Raw genomic sequence first — 20,981 nt, forward strand, 5'->3', positions numbered from 1 at the left:
CGCGGTCGTCCCTAACGTCGCCGCTCGGCATCCTTAGGACAGGCCGCCCCCGACGTCGCGTGGGGATCCCACTCGCCGGCGCCCCCCATGCGTTTACTCTTCGGAGCCCAGCCGGGCGGGCGCCTAGTAGACGCGGAGCCGCGCGGGTGACGGCAGAGGCGGCTGCGCGCCCAGCCCAGCCCGCGGAGAGGGCGCGCCTCGCCCCCGCCCCCCGCCCGCTCTCCGGAGGCCGTGGGTGCGGATGCGCCGCTGACGACTCGCAGCAACCAGCAGTGCCGCCCGTCCGCCGGCTGGATCCCGCAGCATGGCAGCCGCCGCCTATGTGGACCACTTCGCCGCCGAGTGCCTCGTGTCCATGTCGAACCGCGCGGTCGTGCACGGGCCGCGGGAGGGGCCGGAGCCCGGACCCGAGGGCGCGGCCACTGTCGCCGCCACGCTGCCCCGCGTCGAAGAACGCCGCGACGGCAAGGACAGTGCCTCGCTCTTCGTAGTGGCGCGGATCCTAGCGGACCTTAACCAGCAAGCGCCGGCGCCCGCCCCGGCAGAGCGCAGAGAAGGCGCCGCGGCCCGGAAGGCGAGGACCCCCTGCCGCCTACCACCGGCGCCGCCACCCGCCCCCGAGCCCGCCTTCCCCGGCGCCAGTGGCGCGGCGGCCGCGCCCCTCAGCCCGGCGTGGAGCGAGCCCGAGCCCGAACCCGAGGCGGGGCTGGAGCCCGAGCGAGAGCCGGAGCCCGAGCGAGAGCCGGGGCCCGCGGGGAGCGGCGAGCCCGGCCTCAGACAAAGGGGCCGGCGGGGCCGAAGTCGCACCGACCTCGAGTCCCCGCAGAGAAAGCACAAGTGCCACTACGCGGGCTGCGAGAAAGTTTACGGGAAATCCTCGCACCTCAAGGCGCACCTGAGAACTCACACAGGTCAGTGGGGCGGCCCGGGAGCCCCGAGCAAGCGATCCAGGGCCAGTGCTAGTCGCCCAGCCACGCCCCCGGAGCCACCAGCTGGGTGCGAGGGCGATCGGGCCGGGAACGGTCAGGGCCTCGCCCCTTTCGCCGTGGCTCTGGGCTGCGGGCGACCCTGCGCGCCGCGCGAAGCGGGTCGCTGGGAGCCGGCACCCGCCCGGCGACCGCGCCCCCGCCGGGCACGCCCCCTCCTCCGGCGCGCTCGGGCGGGGCCGCGGGGGCGAATGTCGTCATCCGGCCCAGGGGCGGGGACCCCGCCCAGGCCCGGGGGCGCGCGGGCAGGTGCGGGCGAGCTGGCTGGGGGTCGCAAGTGGCACCCGGGCAGATTGGCCGCCCGGGAGCCGCGGGGAGCGGGTGTCCTCTCCTGGCCCCTCCCCCGTCGGTCGGGCGCGCGCTCAGCAGGGGCGGGCCCGGCCCGGGCGCGCGGCGGGCGAAGTTCACGCGGGGACAGGGCTTTCTCCAGCCACTCGGCACATTCTTCGCTCTCCTCTTCCTGTAATTTTTCCAGCGCTCTAAGGTTTAATTTGTCGAAACCGGAGCCAGAAGCTGCCGACGCGGGGGGCGGTTCTGGGTCCTCGTCCGGGGCTCTTTGTGGGAGCCCCGCCCATCCGGCCGGCGGGGGCGCGCCAGACCCGAGGGGCTCCGTGGGGCCGGGGCGCTGTCTCCCGAAAGGAGCGCACTGCCTTCTGGCCGCGGATCTGCGCCGCCTTCCTCCCGGCCTCGCTCTCACCTGCCGGGGCCGGATGCGGGCGGGCAGCACCTGCACGGGGGCGGGTGGCGGGAGCTGACATTCTAGGAGCCCCAGACCGCCGCCCGCCCCCCACCCCAGGGCAACATTTTCCTCTCGCGGGCCCAGGACTTTGTCGTAGATTGCTCTGTGGTTTTTTGTCTTTTAACACAAAAGTGGAAACAACCTTTCAATGGATGGCATGCTTTCTCTCCCAGTTTGGTTTAAAGAATTGTGTATTTCCTCTGAGCCCACGCGAACTCTTCTGGACACAAGTCTTCCACTTTGGGGACCGGTTCAAAACTCTCATACCCGTTAACCTTTTTCAAAAGTTGAGGCGTCTTATTTGTCAAACAGTTCACAAGCTGATTAAATGACTGATTTAAAAGCCGCAGTTTTCAAGAATCTAAAGCTTTTTCTCCCGATAAATTTGCAAATGAACCGCCCCACGGGCTGCAGGTGTCAGGAACCGCGTATCTCACGAACTGCACCTCCCACGCCGGCCCCGAATTTCTGGTCCCGCGCTATGACTGCTCAAACAGCTTGGTGGGGTCTCGGTTGAAGGCGGGGCCATTTCTAGGCTGAGTCAGAATTCGGGCTGTGTGGACTCGGAGGTGGGGACGTTGTTGCAAGAGTGGGTGTGGTCGTGGGGGAGGGGCCACGCTGGATTCTGAGCGAGGTGGACCCCATCACCTGGTAGCCGGGCCGCGTTTGGTTTGTGGCTGGAGTTGAGCACTCGGTTGAGAGCCAGGCCAGTACCGAACAGAGGAGTGTATTGGAAAAGCTTTCTGAATCCTGTGTTACTGTGGCTTCCCAACCCGGTAAAGAGTCTGCCTGCAGTGTGGGAGACCCGGGTTCGATCCCTGGATCGGGAAGATCCCCTGGAGAAGGAAATGGCAACCCACTCCAGTATTCTTGTTTGGAAAATCCCATGGACAGAGGAGCCTGGTCAGTTACAGTCCATGGGTTCGCAAACAGTCGGATACGACTGAGCGACTTCTCTTTCTTTCCCAACCCGGCAGCACCCGGTAGCCAGATTCGCGAATTGCGGAGGGATCGGCCCCGGGGCGGGGCTCGCCCGGGCCTCCGGCTGGGGCTGCCTTCCGGATTGCCTCAGCCCCCTGGTCCAGGCTGCCTGTGCCCTGCGCGGCACGGGGCAAGATGGCTAGATGTTTAGGGCAGGGGCGCTAGGAACCCGCGCCTTCGCAGTGGGGCGGAAGCCAGCTTCTCCGGGGTGCCTGGAAGCCAGAACAGGATGAATCCATTCTTTGGCCTGCAGTGTGCTAGTCTGTTCATTCTTAGAGCAGGGAGCCGGCTCCGCCTTCCAGGTGTGCAGAAACTCGAATCTCTGCCTCCAGAGCAGATCTCCAAGTCAGGAGTGCACAGGGTCCCTTGGGGCCTTTGGAAATGTAGGTTCCTAGGTCCCAGATGCTGACTGAAGTTTAAGGGGTCCCTCCAGGTGCATCTGCTTATGAACTAAGGACCTACCTATGGCTCAGGGCACCTTCAGGAAGCCTGAGCCCAGGTGTGCAGAGCATAAGTAACTGGTGATCATAGAGGGCATAGGGGCAGCCCACAGAAGGGAGAGGCTAGGCAAGCTAGCTGCAGGGGCTGACCCAGAGGCGATTTGGGAAGACCCAGGAGGCAGACCCTGGTTTGTGGGCTCCCAGAGTGTTCTGGTGGGGAGTGTCTCTGCAGGCAGTGACTCAGGTCACGCTAGGCCTTTCAAACTGTTACGGACCCCCTAACAATAGTGATTGTATGGTGGGGGGGCATGAATACCAATATGACTTTAGCCAAGGAGGCAGTTGGAAGCTTGCTTTGCCTAGCTCTGTGACCAGGGACTGATTCCCATTACTCCCTTGACCACCTGGAAGGTCTGCAGGAAACGGGTGTGCATATGTGAAAATCCTCTGGGAGGTCCTAAGGTCAGCTTTGACTTCGATCTCCCACCACCACCCAGACCAACTACATGCAAAGAGCCACCTGTCCTGGTTAGCTGTGTGGCAGTGTGGTCCCCTGTTACATCCCCCACTGGTCATCCTCAGGACTGATGGCCCTCTGTCACCTTTAGGTAACTGGTGTTAGAGCATGCACATGCTAGAACAAAACACGATCATCTTTGCAACTGAATCCCCTTACTGTTTGGTTGATCATAACTTCCCAGCTCAGACCTGGGAAGTTTGCTTAACCTCACTCTGGGGACTCCCTAAACCAGGAGCAGATTTTCTTGGAGTCTGAAGGGCTTTGATTTGAAAATTCAAGGACTTGGAGAAGGGAAGCACTGGATCCCTCTGAGGACACCCCCAATCCCTCCTACCTGGCAACGTCACACATGTGAGGGTTCCTGCCTGCTGGGCTTAGTGGAGCTTAGGCAGAGTGGGCCCGGGCTTTCTTGCCAGACACATCCTGGATCCATTCTTCCCTGTGGGTTCTCACAAACAATTGTTTTCAGATAACCTTTGTACCCTATTCGCCCTCCAGCTCCAGCAGCCAGAACCTCCCCTTGCACCCTGGACTGGGCCGTCTCAGCAGGTTTGGGGGCCTAGCTAGAAAGGTGGATCTAGCCCCGCCTCCTGTGGTCCCAGAGTTAGTTGCTCCTGCGCACCTGGCCTGTGTGGGATGGAAAGTAGAGAAGGTTGCGTTGTCTCAGCCATTTCCTGTGATCACTTGGGGCAGGGTTTGTTTAAAATTTATCTTGACCCCCTGAACAGGGGATTTGATTCCCAGGGCCATTACGGGGGCCAGGATTTATTCCTAACTCTCCCCTGACTTGAGCTCTGGCGTTAGAACGTGGTATTCCAAGCACACTGCCAGCCTAGACCCCTGGCAGGTGCTCCCCAGGCAGCTGTGTTGGGAAGGCAGCCCATCAGCGTGGAGGGTGGCTGCCAGGATCTCCTTCACCCAGAGCAAGCCACGCTGGCAGAGGGCCAGCACTTTGTCTGGGCCACAGCCAGGCCAGTATCTCCCGCCCCTGCTCCCCCACAGTCCTAGCCTGCCAGTCGGCCTGGTTGTGAAACTCTTCAAACAATGCAGAAGTGTGCAGGCAGAATTCACGAGCTCTCCCCTCCCCCAGCTAGCCACTGTTTCTCTATGTTATAGATACATCTCTTTCCAGACTCTTTTAATGCATTTTGTGTATATACACATGCATGTTTATCCACGGAGTAGGTGATTTAAAAACACACATGTAGGATCCACAGAACACATCCAGTCAAGGCTTTTGTCCTGTGTGTTTGCTTAGGGAGGCAGCTTCATTCTTTTTCCTGGCTGCCTCATACTCCAGCGTGCAGCTCTGTGGCGGTACTGTCAGTCACCCAGCCTCTTACCTGCTGCAGGCACAGCTGTGCTGCTTTTCTCATTTGTTTGCTGTTGGAAACGATTTAGCAGGGCACTCTTGTGTGTGTCTTGGTGTCCACCTGGCATTTGTGGGGGATCGAGACCTAGCGGTATTAGTGACAGCATAGGTGGCGCGTGCGTGGTGCAGCTAGTCTGTTGACTTAAAGGACAGGTTATGTTTTGAAAGGAAACAGACCAAAAGATATTGGTCTCCCCAGGGCTAAGGGTCCTGCTATATTGCTGGCTGTCCTTTCTTTTTTTATAAAAAAAAAAAAAAATCTTCCATTTCTCCTTTTGTACATGTGAAAGCACCACATCGAGAACATTTTTTGAAGCAACCTCAACAAAGCCATGTTAGCCATGCCTCACGACCAGCCATCCTGCTATCCTGACATGGCTTACCCGCTGGTGCTCAGCCACCGCTGCAGTGAGGTATGCCCCGTGGGCCACCTGGCACAGCCTGCGCTAGTGGAGGAGTGTCATGTGAGCTATTTGCTCCCCACTCCCCTGCCTGAAAGCAGACTGGAACCCCCCCCCACACACACACATACACACATACCTGCTTCCATGTGAGCGGCTGGTAGGACCAGGTTTCGCTTAATCAGAGGCCCTGTCTGTGTGTGGCCTCTGGAACCAACAGGGTTGGGGGAGTCCCCTCTTCAGAGCAGGTGCTGCTGCCAAGTCCACTCATTGAAGGGGGCTCGTGGGGACTCCTGGCTCTCAGGGCCTGTCTGCCCCAACATGACTTTGAGTGTCGGTGGTTGTCTAACTCCTGGATGTAGTGCATCAGAAGGGCAAGGGTGAGATGCACTGCTGGTGGCTAAAAGCCTGGGAGAAAGGAAACCAAAGGCTTATTCACATGTGGTAGTAATGTGTTTAAATGCATAACTTGAGAAACCCCACAAACCCCACAGCACTAGAGCAGACAGACCTGGGGTGTCTGCAGAAGCCATGCCATCCTCCCCACCATCCCCAGGGCCTGTGCCCCGTGACACCTGATCTTCCCAACAGAGGTCTGGAGCTTTCAGGGCATAGTTAAGGTGTGTCTGGTTTGGGCTGAAAGAAGGCAGTGAAAAGAGTTTTCAAAATAAAAAACCTGTAGAATGACACACTCAGCTCTTAGGTTGTGTCCAGCATATCCACACTGCTTGCCAGGGGCCAGGGCTTCCATTTGCAATAGGACCCTATGGAACAGGCATTGCTATTGCTACTCCTTTTTAAAGGACAGCCAGACTCAGACTGGTTAAGAAATATGCCGGAGGTTGCAGAGCAGGTGAGGGTGGAGCTGGGACCTATACCAGGCAGCCCCGCTCCAGAGTATGTCTGCCTGTGTGACAGCTGCACCCATGTGAACCTGGGGATGACAGGTGAGCAGGGCCTCAGGGTGTCAGAAGCCCATGTGCCCCTCGCACACTGCTTCCCCCGCAAGTCCTTATTACTTCTGAAACATTAGGAGATGGTACAGTGTACTTGCATATATTCTCCTAGTCGGTAGTTAATATTCTCTCCCAGTTTAAAAAAGAAGTCTTTCTTCCCTCCTTCCTGCCTCCTCTCTCTAAATATTATATTTTCTGCCTTCTTTATCTCTCAAAATACTATTTACTATGTAACATACAGTCCATATTCAGTTTCCCTGATAACCGTCACCCACCCCCAGGTGGCCCACACAAGAGCCAGGATGTGGTTAATCACACATTGCATTTGGTTGTCCTCATTCTTTAGCATCCCTGGGTCTGAAAGCACCCCGTCTCTCTGCATCACTGGGTCTTTGGGTCATTGGCATTTTAGGACCCAGGCCAGTTGCCTTGCAGAAAAATCCCTCCATCTGCACTTGTCTCATCGTTTTTCTCATGATCAGATACCATGTAAACCATCTTTGGTCAAAACTACAGCACAGGTAGTGCTGGTGCCCCAGAGGGGGACATGCGGTGCTGTATTGCAAATGAAGGGGTGTTTGCCAGGCTGCCCCACTCTACAGGAATGTCCTGCTCTCAACAATAAATACCACTCTGAGACCGTGGCTTGCCAGAGGGTCCCGCTGGTCCTTCATGGAGCCAGGTACCATGCTGGGGTGCCGTCTGCTCACCTGCACTCAGCCCCTGCTGCCTGGTCCACCTGCCTGGCTTCTGTGCATCCCCCAGCCTCCTTGCCTGGACCAGTGCTGGTTTTTCAGGTTTGTTGTTGGAAGTCTTTTTTAAAGTCAGAGGACAACTCGGGAGTCCCCGAATGTTAGGTTGAATCAGATGTTTCTAGATAGTCTTCGTCACGGTTTAGGAGGTGGTCATGGGTGTGTTCTTCACAGTCAGCGCACCCACACCCGGCTCTGTGCCCAGAGTGACCCGTCTCCCAGACCTGGGCGGGCAGGTCCTGCAGCCCATGGCACCCTTAATGTCCTAGTGGATCTCAACATACTATCCAGAAAAAAACCAAATCTGAATCTAAGTCCACACTCCTGAGCCTGCTTTCTGTTCCTTTCACAGCCCCAAGTTGGAAGTCAGTGTCCTGTCAAGATGGGAATAAACTTGTTAGTTAAGTCAGGAGCACCTGCTCCTGTGTGACTGGAAGCGGTTGGAGAGGACAGAGTCCCCTGGAGCCAAGCCCTGGGCTCAGAGGCCTCGGTCCCTGCCCTGGGCCAAGACAATGGAGGCTAGACCTCTGAGTTTTTACTCTGAGGGCAGTGATCTAACATGAGGTACTTAGTGTAGGACAGGAGAACCCCTCACCCAACCCCGAGTTCTGCCATTTACAAGGTATTCTGTCCCTTGTAGCTGGCCTGAGTATCTCAGCCTGCAGTGTGTTTCCATGGAACCTGTTTCTATGGAACCCATGACTTCTGGTCCCGGTTGTCTGTTTCACACGTCGGGGCCCACACCCGCCCCCAGCCCTTTTCCAGCAAGGAGGCTCTGCAGTGGGCGAGTGGGCCCTGGAGGGGAGACAGCACTCCTTGATCTTCCAGTGGCCTGGCTGTCCCGTGTCCTCCCTGCTCCCTGTCCCCACTGAGTCAGGTGGGGCAGGGCATCCTCCCCATTCACCATGGGCCTTGTGTGTGCAGTGTGGGGGAGGCCTGGCCCAGTGCGGCAGATGGGGTGGGTGTCCTCCCTGTTCACCATGGGCCTTGTGTGTACAGTGAGGGCAGCCTGGCCCAGTGTGGCATCTGCATGACATCATTCTGAACCTGCAGCATGGATTGGGGAGCCACACTCCAGGTTTTTACTGTATGCAGAGGGGGTGGGGGTGGGAGTGATCTGTTGATTGTTCTCCTTTTCTCAAGTTCATCATGCAAAAACACTTGCTAACCAGGAACTTGGCCGCCCTCCGTGGCCATCAGCCAGTCTGTCCCAAGGTGACCTGTTTGGAAAAGTGCTGAGACTTGAGGCCTTGGATTAAGCGTCCCTGTGCCGTGGCCTGTCCTGCACAGGTGGGTGGCCCACGGTCCCTGAGCACAGGCCTGCCTCCTGGAGCCGGAGAAAGAGCTTTGCAAGAAATAGTTTGGGGCCCAAACTGGTGGTCACTCACTGGGAAGTATGAGGTTTGGCCTGTGCCGGGTCCTGTCTCGGAAGGAGCTTCTGGCAAGGCCCGTGTCCTGCAGACACGGCCAGCTGGAAGGAAGCACAGGTGTGGGAGAGGGAGGGGGCTTAGGAGTTGGAGGGGCTTCCTGGCCCCCATCTGGGGCCCCAGCAGGGTGACAGCTAGGCAGCCTGGCAGGGGGTCTAGGGCCCAGGACGGGGCTCCTTATACCCTTGGGTTAAGTTGGATGTCATCCTCCTCCGATGGGAGCAGGACAGGAACTTCTTTCTCTTATATTCCTTCTCTGAGCTCATTTGTTTTTAACTTTTTTAGTATATTAACACTCACTTTAAAAAATGGAGAAGGAAATGGCATCCTACTGTAGTATTCTCGCCTGGGAAATATGGACAGATGAGCCTGGTGGACTACAGTCCATGGGGTCGCAGGGTCGGACACAACTGAGCAACTAACACACTTCCACTAAATAAAAAAGATAAAGTGTTTGGGGGCTAGAGGAAGAAGCTAAAGTTAATGACAGATCAAGAGTGGAGGTTTTTGCAAGAAAGTGTTGGGAAACAGAGAGGAACCATAAAAGGCACACACAAACCTCAGCGCTCAGCCGCCAGGAGGGACCGACCAGGGCCTGGGAGGCACAGGCATGTCCTTGGCTGACAGTGGTGTTTTGCCTGGGCCTTTGGCCGCCTGAGCTGTTCGTCTGAGATGGGGGAGGGTCTGGAAGCTGGGGGGTTAGCATCTTATAGTAACAAACCTTACAGGTTTTCACTAGAGGGAGAGATAGTAAGTGTGGATACATTACACAGTTGCCACTGATACTAATCTAAGCTGTATGGTGAGTGATAGGCAGTCTGGCCACTTAGGGGCCCTGTCTGCTTCCCTGACTTCTGCCCTTTGTCCTCCTTCCTACTTCAGGCCACTCTGGTTTGCCCACTGGTCGTGGGTGATCCTCTCCCACTGGGGGTGAGCACGGTGGGGCAGGCAGGTGGGCCTCAGGCAGATCTCCATCCATCACTGAGGTCTCGCCCAGTTCCCATTCTGGATGGACTTCCCCATGTTTGTTCATCAGTTGTCATTTTTGTCCCCGAGGACAGGGAGTGTAGGGTCAGGAGGACCACTCGAGACTCCCGCTTCTGCAGCCCTGGGTGCTCAGGGCCGTTACTCAGGTTTCCTTGTCTTTTCTAGGGAACCCCTTTGGGCTGCTTGCCTGAAAATCCTGTGGCCTTTGAGATTCCCTGGCAGCCCAGTGGTTATGGCTGTGCACTTCCACTAGAGGGGTTGCAGGTTCAATCCCAGATCAGGGAACTAAGATCCTACAAGCTTCACAGAGCAGCTAAAAAATAAAAAATAATAACGTTGCCTTGTTGTTTGGCCTAAGGCACCAGGGTATTCCCTGGGATAGTCTGAGGGACTTTGCAGAATGCCATCTTTTATGATCATGAAATGTCATTCAGTGTTTCCTCTGAGCCCTCTTCCGGGTGGGGCCTGAGCATTCACTGCACAGGCGTCGTGCTGTTGTGTTGGTGATAGCTGTTGTGTTGGTGATAGCTGTTGTGTTGGTGATCGAGGTGGTTGCCCTGAGTTACCATCTGGCCTCTGGGGTTTGCAGGAAATTCAGCCTTGTCTTCTTTGTTGTTGTTCAGTTGCTAAGTCATGTTTTACTCTCTGCGACCCCATGGACTGCAGCACACCAGGCTTCCCTGTCCTACACCATCTCCCAGAGTTTGCTTAAACTCACGTTCATTGAATTGATGATTCCATCCAGCCGTCTCATCCTCTCATCCCCTTCTCCTTCTGCCTTCAGTCTTTCCCAGCATCAGGGTCGACTCTTCGCAACAGGTGGCCGAAGTATTGGAGCTTCAGCTTTCAGCATCAGTCCTTCCAATGAATATTCAGGGTTGATTTCTTTGATAGGCTTTCCTTCCTGAGCACTGGACTGGGTGTTACCTGCCCTCATCCTGCTTTGGACAGGTGGCATCAGCCTTCAGTTCACTCACTTGAGCCTTTGAGAACCATCAGTATTGATCTCCCTTCCCCTGATCATCTCCCTAACTTGTGAGCAAGTTGTTTTAACTTCTTCCATGTTCAGCTCCTCCCATCATGTGTTCAGCTCTGCACAGGGCCTTGGGAGATAGACACTGACACGCATGTGTGCACGTGCTGTGCATGCTTATGTGTGTGAATATGGCCAGCCTCCTGCCAAAGCTCAGGGCAGTTGTTTCTCTGGAAGGAGGCCTGTCAGGAGGCCTCTGGCCAGGTGGCTCCAGCTGCAGCAGGTGTGTCATCACGCCCAGCATCACCCTGCAGGAGCCTGGGGAAGGCACGGTGTGTCCAGAGTGGCTGCAGGGGCAGCAGGGATCCTGGAGCCGTGCTGGAGGGTGTGACTCCCTGGGTGCCAGTAGGTCACTTGTTCTGGGCTGTTCTGCCCTGATCTGGGCTGGCAGCCTGGTATGGGGTCTGGTTGTGGCTGACCTGAGCTGAGCAGCAAGTCCAGCCTGGTCCTCACATTTCCTCCTTTTTCTCCTCCCTTTCCTTCACCTCCTCGTTCCTTTCCTCTCCCCCAACCTGGGATCTACGCATACTGCCAAGCTGTCCTCAAGGGTTTCCAGTCCTGGGCAGAGGCGGTGGGTGCACTGGGGAGCAGGCCCAGGATGCCGGAGAAGCCCTTCCTTTGTGCTGTGGCCTGGCTCAGCCTGGGAGAGTGGTAGAGGGCTGGGGTGGGGCTGTAGCTTCCTCTTCAGTCTTCTGGGCCCCTGGGGACACCCAGGCGGCCTTTCCTGTGAGGTGTTGGAGGTGGCAGCCTAGCTGTTCCCAGTCAATGGTCAGCATCCTCCTACACAGTGGAGGGAGAGGTAAACACTGGGTTGCCTTGGCAACCGGCTGAGCCAGGGCTCAGAGTGCTTGTGGTGAGAGAAGCTCTCATTGTCTCGAGTTTCTAGGATGAGCTTCTATTTTGATTTTTTTTTTTTCCCTTTAATTAGCTGGAGTGACTAAGATACCAAGATGCCTGACCTGGTTCCTAGAATTTGTTAATAAACATTTATATTCCTTTTATAGGAGGCATGTTTCTTCCCATGATTCATAGGCTTTTTGTTTTAAACTGTGGAGAGGCCCTGGCATGGCTGGGGAAGGGGCAGAGGGTGCGATGGCAGGGTCCTGGCCCACGAGTGCTTACTTCAGCACTGCCCAAGGACTGTGTTGACTTTGAGGTTGATGAAGCTCTCTGGAGAGATTTGGGGAGATACCTCTCTCATCTCAGGGTGTTCAGAGCCCCAAAACATGCATCCAGAAGTCTGTCTAAGCCCAAACAGTGCCTTCCCCCCCACCCCCCAGATGCCAGACTCTCCTGGGAGGCCAAGATAGGAGCTTGTGTACACCTTGATACAAGGTGTACTTTGGTGTTTGCTCTTAAACCTTGCTGCTCTCAGAGGTGCCTGGGCTGGGTATCCCTGGATTCGACAGGGTCTAGCCAGGAGGGGGCACCTCGCTGGGTGACACCCAGTGACAGGCTCTCCTACAGGCCTCTCCCTTTACCTGGCACTGCCCTGCTCCATCCGCCCCCACTGAGGAGGTGCCAGGTGAGTCTCCAAGGAAGCTGACCTTGTTGGTTTTATCATGCATAGAGCAGACCCACATGGCCGTCTACAGAGTTGGGCCAGGCCTGTGTCCAGGGCCAGTCTTTGTAGTGGGTATGCAGGCCTCTTGGCTCCCTTCCCTCAGCACAAGACAGGGCTGCCTTGTGGGCCCCCCACCCCTGGTTTTCCTGAATGAGAAGCAGCTCCCTGAGGAGGAGGCTGTTGGGGTTTCAGGGACAGTGTGTTGGGGGTCCTGCCATCTGTAAGTCCTGACCATCTGGGCTGTGGACTTGGAGCCATGTTGTTGCTGTATCTCTGGTCCCAGCCCCACATAAGCTTGACTGCACATGCCCTGTGTCTTAGTAACCTCGGTCAAGAGCCTCTCAATGCTTTGTTTTCATCAGAGGAAGGGCTTTTTGTCTGATTATGTGCTGTCATTTTAACGGACGCAAAGTGCGGTATGGTGTTGGCCTGGGAGGGAGAACAGATGGAGCCTGGCTCCACGTTCTCAATTGGGCGGCAGGTTGGGCCGTGAGAGTGGCCCTGAGAGCGTGCACAAGGCATGTGGTGTTGGGAGTATGTGTGTGTCTGTGAGTTTGTGTGTGTCTACAAATGTGTGTACTACTGCGTGTGTGTCTATGAGTGTCTACTAGTGTGTGTGTGTCTACAAGTGCGTTTGTGTCCACGAGTGCATGTGTCTGTACATGTGTGTGTGTGTGTCTACCCCATGAGAGCAGGATTCCCCCCACTGTTGCTTTGCTCTTGGGCACCTGAATTAACAGACATTTTTGCTGACTTCTCTTTTGGGGAGAAACAGATGACTTAGAATGACTTTTTGAAGTAGGTTCCAGCTCGTGCATCAGGGCCTCCCAGAACCACCCCGGGGCTCATTGTGTGGGTGAGCTGTGTCCCAGCCTCAGCTCGGGTCTGTCAAGGGCCCCTCCATCCATTTTGGGCCACAGAAAGGCGGTAGAGATCCTATTGCTATGGAGATGCGCTGCCCAGAGTCTGTGCTCAGGCTGGGGAGTGGCACCCTCAGAGGTGATCCTCACTGGTTACTGGTTACCAGGCACTCAGCCCTGACCACACAATGTAAGACAGGAGCTGCCGAACTGGAGCCTTGAGGTAGAAGCCCAGGCCCCTGTCCCCAGAGCAGCTCTGAACATGCCCAGGCCAGGGGTAGGAGCAGGGGTGGCATCCTCCACCTCCTCACCACTGGGTATCACTGGTCTTGACCATCTCATGGTGATGAGCAGCAGTGCCAGTCCTGCCAGGGCACTCCACCTGGATGGATGGGCCCTCTGGCTGGGGCTTCCAGAAGCCGGCCGTGTTGGGAGAGAGGCTCACCTCGGGGAGGCCCCTTTGTAAACTGCAGCCTCTTCAGTCGGAAGGACAGAGATCTCATTGGCAGTGACTGTGGCCCCTTCAGGTGAAGGGCTCTGTCCCCATGGCCAGGGGAGCGCCCTTAGGACCATGGGCTTCCTGAGCCCTGGGTCTGAGCAGCACCCGGGATGTTTTCCAGGGTGACTGTTCTCATGGGCTCCGGGCCATCTGGGGATTTTCTCCACTTTCTTCTCTCTCTTTTGGGGCTGCAGTTCTCTGTTTGCAGATTTGAGAGTTGTGTCCTAGAGGGAAGTGTGGGAGCCTTGTTGAGGCCAGCTCGTCAGCTGCGGAACCACAGTTCTGTCCTCCTCGAGGCTCTCACCCTCGCATCAGTGCATTTGGCATCGAGGTGCTTCCTGTGCAGTCTGAGGGGCCACGTGGAAGGAGCACCTCTGTGCTGAGTGACACCTGGGCACCTGTGTGGCCGTCCTTCCTCTGTCCTGCATCTGGTTGTTTCAGAGGACATTTGTGGGCATCCAGGTAGGGCAGGGGCTGTTCCATGGGGTCGCTGGACAGAGGAGGACACTGAGTGACCAGGCTGTCGGTGTGTGAGGTCCCCGAGCCAGATGCCTCCAGCAGCCCTGTACCTGCTCAGCCCCGCCCCTGTCTCCGCCCTTGGGATGCTCACCTGCTTGGAGATGGTGAGGAGGCCAAGTGGGGTCCAGCCTTCTGCGGGGCACACAGTGGGACGCTCCTTGCGTCAGCAGCACCCTGGGCCACAGTGATGCCAACCAGGTTTCTTGTGTTAGGGTACAATTTCTCAGCACAGGAAATGACTGAGAACTGTTTACTGCTCACACAGTCCAGAGCTTCTGGGAGCTGGTCAGCTGGGTCCTGGGACACACTCTGGTTTGCAGGCTCAGATGGTGGCCCTGTGAACCCCGTGGAGGATGGAGTCTTGCAAACCCTGGGTCACGTGGCCAGAGGGCACCTTGGCTCCCAGGCCAGGCCTGTTGTCTCCTGGTCCCAGTTCCTGAATCACTTGGGGACGGGGGAGGTGTCTGCTTCCCCGTCTCACTGGAGGCTGGAGTCATTCATCCCTCGGCGGGGGGGGGGGGCCCAGCCCACTATGCCTGGAGCCTATCACTTCTGTCCGGAGGCTGGCCTCACTCCCTCCCTCCTCTGCATACGAGACCAGACTGTGCTGACCTCTGGTCCCCACTCTCACACCTGCAGCAGGGCTGGGGGGTCAGCAGAATGGTCTCCTGAGCATCTTCATCACCACCCTCACCCCTGTTATCAGGCCAGGGTTAAAACGTGTCCCTGAGTCCAGCCAGGGGTGCCGGGGCGCTGGGAACTGACAACAGCCGGGTGCTCGGCTGTTGGGGTGGCCTACCCCTGCCCCACCGACATGGGCCTAGCTTATGGGGAGTCACCCTGCACTCGGGGGCCTAGGCTGAGGGACTTGTTTCCAGAGGTTGGCAGGGAGAGCTCAGGGAGGCCTGGAATGTCCTTCCAACCCTCCCTGGGGCCAAACCCGGTCATCACAGGATCTGTCCTAAGACTGTGGAGAATGAATTCTGGTTCAGAGGTTTATGGATTTTTTTCCCCTAAAAGCAGTAGAACCTTTCTGTCAACAATATTTCAGTGGGTTACAGGACAGAAAAGAGCCTGAAGGACGGCTGGCAGGGCAGGGGTTGGGGTGGTGAGGGCGCTGTGGCCAGGAGCGCTCCGCACCCCTGGAGGACAGTGCCAGCCTCCCCAAGGCTGGGCAGGCTCCTGCCCCCACACGGCGGCGGGCACCAAATGACAGGCTCCAACACCCGAGGCCATGAGTGGGGTGCACTGATCCTTGGGGCCAGCCTGGGGACTGGGGCCTGTGGTCTTCGGAAGATGCATCTGTGCTGGGGATCTGCGTCCTCCCAGGCCTTCACAGACTTGGCTAGGGTGATGGGTCTGGAGGAAGTAGCACTGAGAACCTAACCACACCAAGGAGCAGGGTGGGCCGGCCAGGAGTCATGTGAGGTGCCACGTCCTCGGGCAGTGGGGTTCTAGCCACACTGTAGCCGAGATCAAGGCACCAGGGCTGAAGCTAGGGGCTGGCCTGGCCAGTGGCACACATGGACCTGAGTGTAAAGCCACATGTGTGGGGTTGCCCCACAGGACGGTGCCAGGGCAGGGGGGTCTTTGCTGTCCTGAGTGCCTCGAAGGCCCCAGCTCTCACTGGTGAGGGAGGCCTGCACCCCCCCCCCCAACTTTTTCTCTCCTGGACTGTGGGGCCCTGTGCAGGTGTGTGGTGACGGGACCCTTGGGAGTGAAAGGAGGCACTGGGGAGGGAGTGGAGCGGATGGAGTCTGGAAAGTGGGGAAGCTGAGTGGGGCTGATGTCCCTGCTGGGCAGCACCTGCCTGGCTGGGGGTGTCACCGCCACGAGGCCACACTGAGACCCTGGGCGGGGGTGGGTTGGTGCCTCCCATCACGAACACCGCTGACCTGGGGCATCTGTGACAGGCACCGTGCTCAGTAGGTATGATAACTTGGAGGCTGAGAAACCTGCCAGGGAGGCATGGAGCTGGGGTTTGGTGTCCCCCTTCCCCAGTATCCCAGGCACCCCCCCTGGGGCTCCACTACTGGCACCAAGGCTCCTGAGGAGAAGGCTCCTGTGGCCCACCCTGGGGACCACCTGGGAGACCAAGGTCACGGGCACTGGCCCCTGTGCCTAGACCTTGCTGGGCTGACAGCGGTTTGGGAAGTGCACTTCCTGGCGCTTGTGGGTGGAGAGAGGGGAAAGGCAGGTCTTTCCAAAGCTGTGAACCAGTCTCCAGTAAGGCGTGGGTAGGGGGATTGAGTTTGGACTGTGGGGGTGTGGGAGCAGAGAGGCACTGCCCCGTCTCTGGGGGGTAGTCCAGAGGTAAGTCTGGGCCAGAGGGCTGTTACCTTGGTGATGAGAGCCAGGCTCAGGGTGTGGGCATCCAGGAGCCAAGAAGAGGTGGTGGGAAGGGGGAGTCTTGTGGGGGTAATCATCAGCAAAGTGGATGGGGGCCCTGAGGGAAGGGGTGGGTGACTCTGGAGGCCAGGGAAGGAAAAAGGAAAAGTGGGTGTCACGGATGCCCTTCGTGTCCCCCAGGGCAGGGCCCCAGGGCTGCATGCATACCCCTCCCCTCCAAGGGTATCTTTGAGGAGGGAAGGCTCTGGCAGCTTCTTCCTGCTCTTTCTGGGTGCCCCTCATCTATTTCTGAACACAGGACCCGAACCCTAGGTTTCCTGCTGATGGAGGAAAGTGGAAAATGCACAGGACGTGGCGGGATGTCAGGCTACCCACGGAAGAGTCCAGTCTAGAGAAGAGACAAGGACACGATGAGCATATACGGGAGCAGCCGGCAGCCCCTTCTGTCACTTCTGACTTGGCTTTGTGCTCAAGTGACAGCAGAGCCCAAGGTCTGGCTGTGTCAGCCCAGCCTGGTGCTCTCTGAGAAGAGGAGGGTCATGTGTGGCATGCGCACATGCATGTGCAGACACACGTTTTTATTGAAAATGATATTAACTGCAAACAATTTTGGAAAATTTAGAAAAACTCAAAAAAGAGATTATGTGACACCCAGTTTTACCTTTTCAGAGCAGTTGTCTGGCTCTGTCCTCACCTTTAGGTCTCTTCTCCAAAACTGGGGATGCTGGACAGCCAAGTGGAGAACTCCACAGCATCTCCTGGAAAGACGTGTCTTTTCAGATGACCCAGATCCACCATCCGTGGACCTGAGGGCAGTTTCTGAGTCGGGTCCCATCGACAGTTGGAGAATGTGTGCTCCACCCATTTATGACTTGCTGGTAGTGCTCTGGGACCGGGTCAGATGTGTTCCTGTTTCTTGTAAGAAGTAGGTTTACTGAAAACTGTGATTTTAGCGCATTGCACTTGTTTTTATTTCTGATTATAAAAGCCAAGTGTGTTCACGAAAGAGGATTTAGGAAATGGAAAAGCATTAAAAGAAAAAGAGGAAAAGCAGTAACTTTAATCCCACCTCCCACGAGACACCGTGTTAACACGTCTCCCTGTATCTATTTTAACATGAAATGTGGGATCATCCCACACAGTCATTTTACGTTTGGCCCTTTCCCACTGTGACATTCTGTGGTGGTCACATCTCCAAAGTGCCAGCAGGCCCCTGGACCTGGCTTCTCATGGTTGCCCTGTGCATCCTCGTCTGTTCGTCCCTGGTGTCCTTACTAGGCTCTGGGTTGGGGGCTGTGATACCTCCAGTGACTTGCTTTCCTGGAAAGCCTGTGACTGACTGTCACCCATGGTGGGCTTGTCCTGGTTATCATCCTGGGAGCAAGCACAGGAATGCTCACTTAGGGGCAGATTGCCTTCTAGAAAGGAAGAATGAGTGACACTACCAGTGATGCATGGGAGTACCAGCCCAGCACCCTGGCAGGAAGAAGGGTGCTCTTAAATGTCCAAGGTCTTCACAGTGAGCTGAGCTGGCTGGTAGGGAAGGCCCCAGACTTGCTCTTTACCCCAGGCCCCTCAGACTGCTCTGCTGTACCTCTGGGCCCTCAGGGCTAGAGGGCGTGAGGCCTCAGATGCGAGATCTCCTGGCCCTGGGAAGCGGCCACGGAAGCTGTGTTCATCATTGGCTCAGGCCACACCCACAGCTCTCCATCTCTTCTCAACATTGGTCTCCACAGGAGACCCCCACCTGGACTCCAGTTCCACTCCTCAAATTACCCGGGCTCCCTGCTCTGTACACATGGACCTGGTGGCCCGGGTGGCGGCCAGCCGAGCCCTGGTCAGAGTTTCTGGAGATGTAAATGGCACTGAGGTCAGTACTGGGCGACTCTGGGTCTAGGCCAGCCTGGCTAGGTGTGGGCCAGCGCTCGCCTTGTGGCGGCTTCGAGGACTGAAATGTGCACACGTGTGGTGGTGGAGTCACTTGCGGTGCCTCAAGCTCATGGCCCTGGGCTGGCCCCGGGGAAGAGCCTCCAGCAGCTGCTCTGACTTGGGAATGGGCGCCCCATCCTTGGGGCCACAGCCACCCCATGGCCTCTGTGTTCCAGGCCAAGCCGAGCACCCTTAGGAGCAAACGGGGGCTTTGTTTCCCCCTTCCCAGGAGCACTGAGTGTGACCTCTAGGGGAGCAGAGCTCCCTGACCGCCAGGCAGCAACAAGACCTGGCCCCCTCCCTTCTCTGCAGCCACTGTGCAGCCAGCCCCTCTCAGGGCAGTCAGGAGTCACAGCGCCCACCTCCCAGCCATGCCTGTGTGCTCAGGGCCTCTGCCCGCCCAACCGTGTGACCCAGCATGTCACAGACCCTTGGGCCTGGTTTCCTGGTGTGTCACCGCCACTCCCCATGGAACCAGGGCAGGGGCTCGTAGGCCTGGCTTCAGGGCACAGTCACGGGGGTTTATACCAGCCCTCCCTGGAGCAGAAGTCAGCGAGGCTAGTGCCAGGGAGGCCGTCCCTGCAGCCGTGGGAGAGAAGGCCAGCTCGCAGGGCAGCAGCAGGAAGTCCCCGTGGGCGGGAGGAGGGGAGCCCCAGGAGGGGCCAGGCTGGTCCCTGCCATCCGGCCGCCCACCCCCGGGTGCCCCCTGTCTGGCTGGTCCCAGCAGGGCTTGGGTGGCGTCCAGATTTATTTTCATTTTCAATTCCCTTTATTGCTCAAACCACCTCAGGGCCACAGAAAACAAACTGTTATCCTCAGCCGACCTCAGTTCCCTGGCCTCAATTGTTTGCCATTTGCTAATTTTAGCTTCTGATCATTTCCACCCTCATCCTCCCCCCAAAGGGAGACACACACCAAGAATAGCGCCTAGAAGGGGGGCGGTGTCTGCGGCCAGAGTTCCCACAGCCATCTGGCCACAAGCGGGGGTGGCCGGGGTCTGCAGCAGGACCCCCAGGTCCTCTTGGTGGGGATCCTGCACCCACAGGATTTGGATGTGAGGAAGAGGAGGACTCTTCTGAGTCTGTTTCTCCTTTTAAACAGAAACCAGGCTCTTTCTGGGAAGTCCCCCTCCCCCATGGCCCGACCTGGCTCTTGGACCCCTGGAGACAGCAACTCCATAGCTTTCCCCAAAGCATTCCCCACTTCCGGGCTGAGGGGACTCGCACAGTCCAGGGGCCTATGTGGCTCTTGGCAGGGAAGGCTCAGCCCCCGCCCCAGCACCAGGGCTCCCGCCCAGCCTACAGGCCGCCACCCTGGCCTCCATAGGGTGGACCTGGAGCCGCTAACCAAAGCCCAAGCCTAGGGTGCAGCAAGTGGGCCGCAGGCATTGGAGGAGGGACGAGGTCCAGTGAGCAGGTTGGCCTCTGAGCCGGGCCTGCTGGAGGAGAGAACAGAGCCTTCAGCCCTTGATTCTCTGCAGGGTCTCCAGGCGCCCCTAACATATCAGGGTCCCGATTTGGAGACCAGAGTCTGGCGTGTCTTGGCCTACAGTAGTGTTCAGTAAGATGGAATAAAGACACAGAAGCCGAAAGCCCCCCATCCTCCGGTGGCCACGGAGCTGGGGAGTGGGGAGCCCCCCACCCCGCACCCATTGACAGAGCTGCATGAGGGGAGTAAGCAGCTCCCAAGACAAGCACACTGTCAGAGCTGCTCTGGACACAGAGTTCTACAGAAATCAGGAGCAATGACTGAAACAGCCTAGAGCTCGTGGGGTGATGCAGGCTGGTGGGGATATTCTATGGTGGGGTGGGGCAGGCACCGCGTCCACCCACCTGGTGCCCTCCATGGCTTTTGCAGACGGGTGATGAGGCTAGCACAGCAACTCTCCGAGGAAAAGGCTGGGCTGCCAAGAATGCTGGACCTGTCCCTCCAGTATTATCAGAGTCACTCGGGAGAGGGGGTGGTGGCGGGCAGGACCCAAGGCCCGCATCCACGTTCTGGCTATGACCCATCCAAAGGCAGCCATGTGGCCTCTTTGGTGGTGACCACCTTGCCTCCCGCCCAGTCGCAGTTTGGGGTATTATCCCACTCACCTTCAGAAGTGCTCAGGAGTAAGAGATGCTGCAGGCATCCCAGGTGTTGCTCACGTTTCTTTTCTTTTCCTGAGAACTAAAAGTTGCCCTTCTGCCTGGTTTTCTCAGTGCTGATATTACTGCTTTGAACCCTTGCCCCCAGCCACATGGCCCTCCGCACAGGGTGGGACATGCAGCCTGTCCTCTAGGGGACTCCTCTCCAGCTCCCTGAGGCCCTGGACTGGTGGTGCTGCTGTCCTGGGACCTGCCGCCATCTAGGCCCTGTTTCTTGGAGCCTCTGCTCCTCAGTGGAGCCTAGAAAGGCACAGGCAGCTGTTTCTGGAGACTCGTGTATCTGCAGTGTTTTGCTCCTGGCCTCGCACCTGAGTCCTCTGGGCTGGATGTCTGGTCCTGGGTCTCCTAGTCAGCTTGGAGTTTGGGGGGCCTTGCTTTGCAGTCTTGAGCCTTTGCTGTAGTTGCTGGCAAGGCTGCAGCCACTTGACTCCTGGCACCTGACACGCTCCCCTGTCCTTGGAACTGTGGGTGTGGTTTCTGTCAGGAGTCTCTATGGGGGTGGTGCACCTGGTTCATCCTC

General features: G+C 57.6%; 1 protein-coding gene across 1 annotated transcript in view; it reads left to right on the forward strand.

Moving 5' to 3' along the window:
* Window positions 1-304: 304 nt before the first annotated feature.
* The window catches only part of KLF13 (KLF transcription factor 13), a 37,232-nt gene continuing 16,555 nt past the window's right edge, over window positions 305-20,981 (forward strand). Inside the window, exon 1 of the mRNA XM_068991459.1 lies at window positions 305-911. Within this exon, the coding sequence (XP_068847560.1) occupies window positions 305-911 (607 nt within the window). The remainder of the gene's footprint in view (window positions 912-20,981) is intronic.

Source organism: Capricornis sumatraensis, chromosome 19, assembly GCF_032405125.1.
Source record: "Capricornis sumatraensis isolate serow.1 chromosome 19, serow.2, whole genome shotgun sequence".
NCBI lineage: Eukaryota > Metazoa > Chordata > Mammalia > Artiodactyla > Bovidae > Capricornis > Capricornis sumatraensis.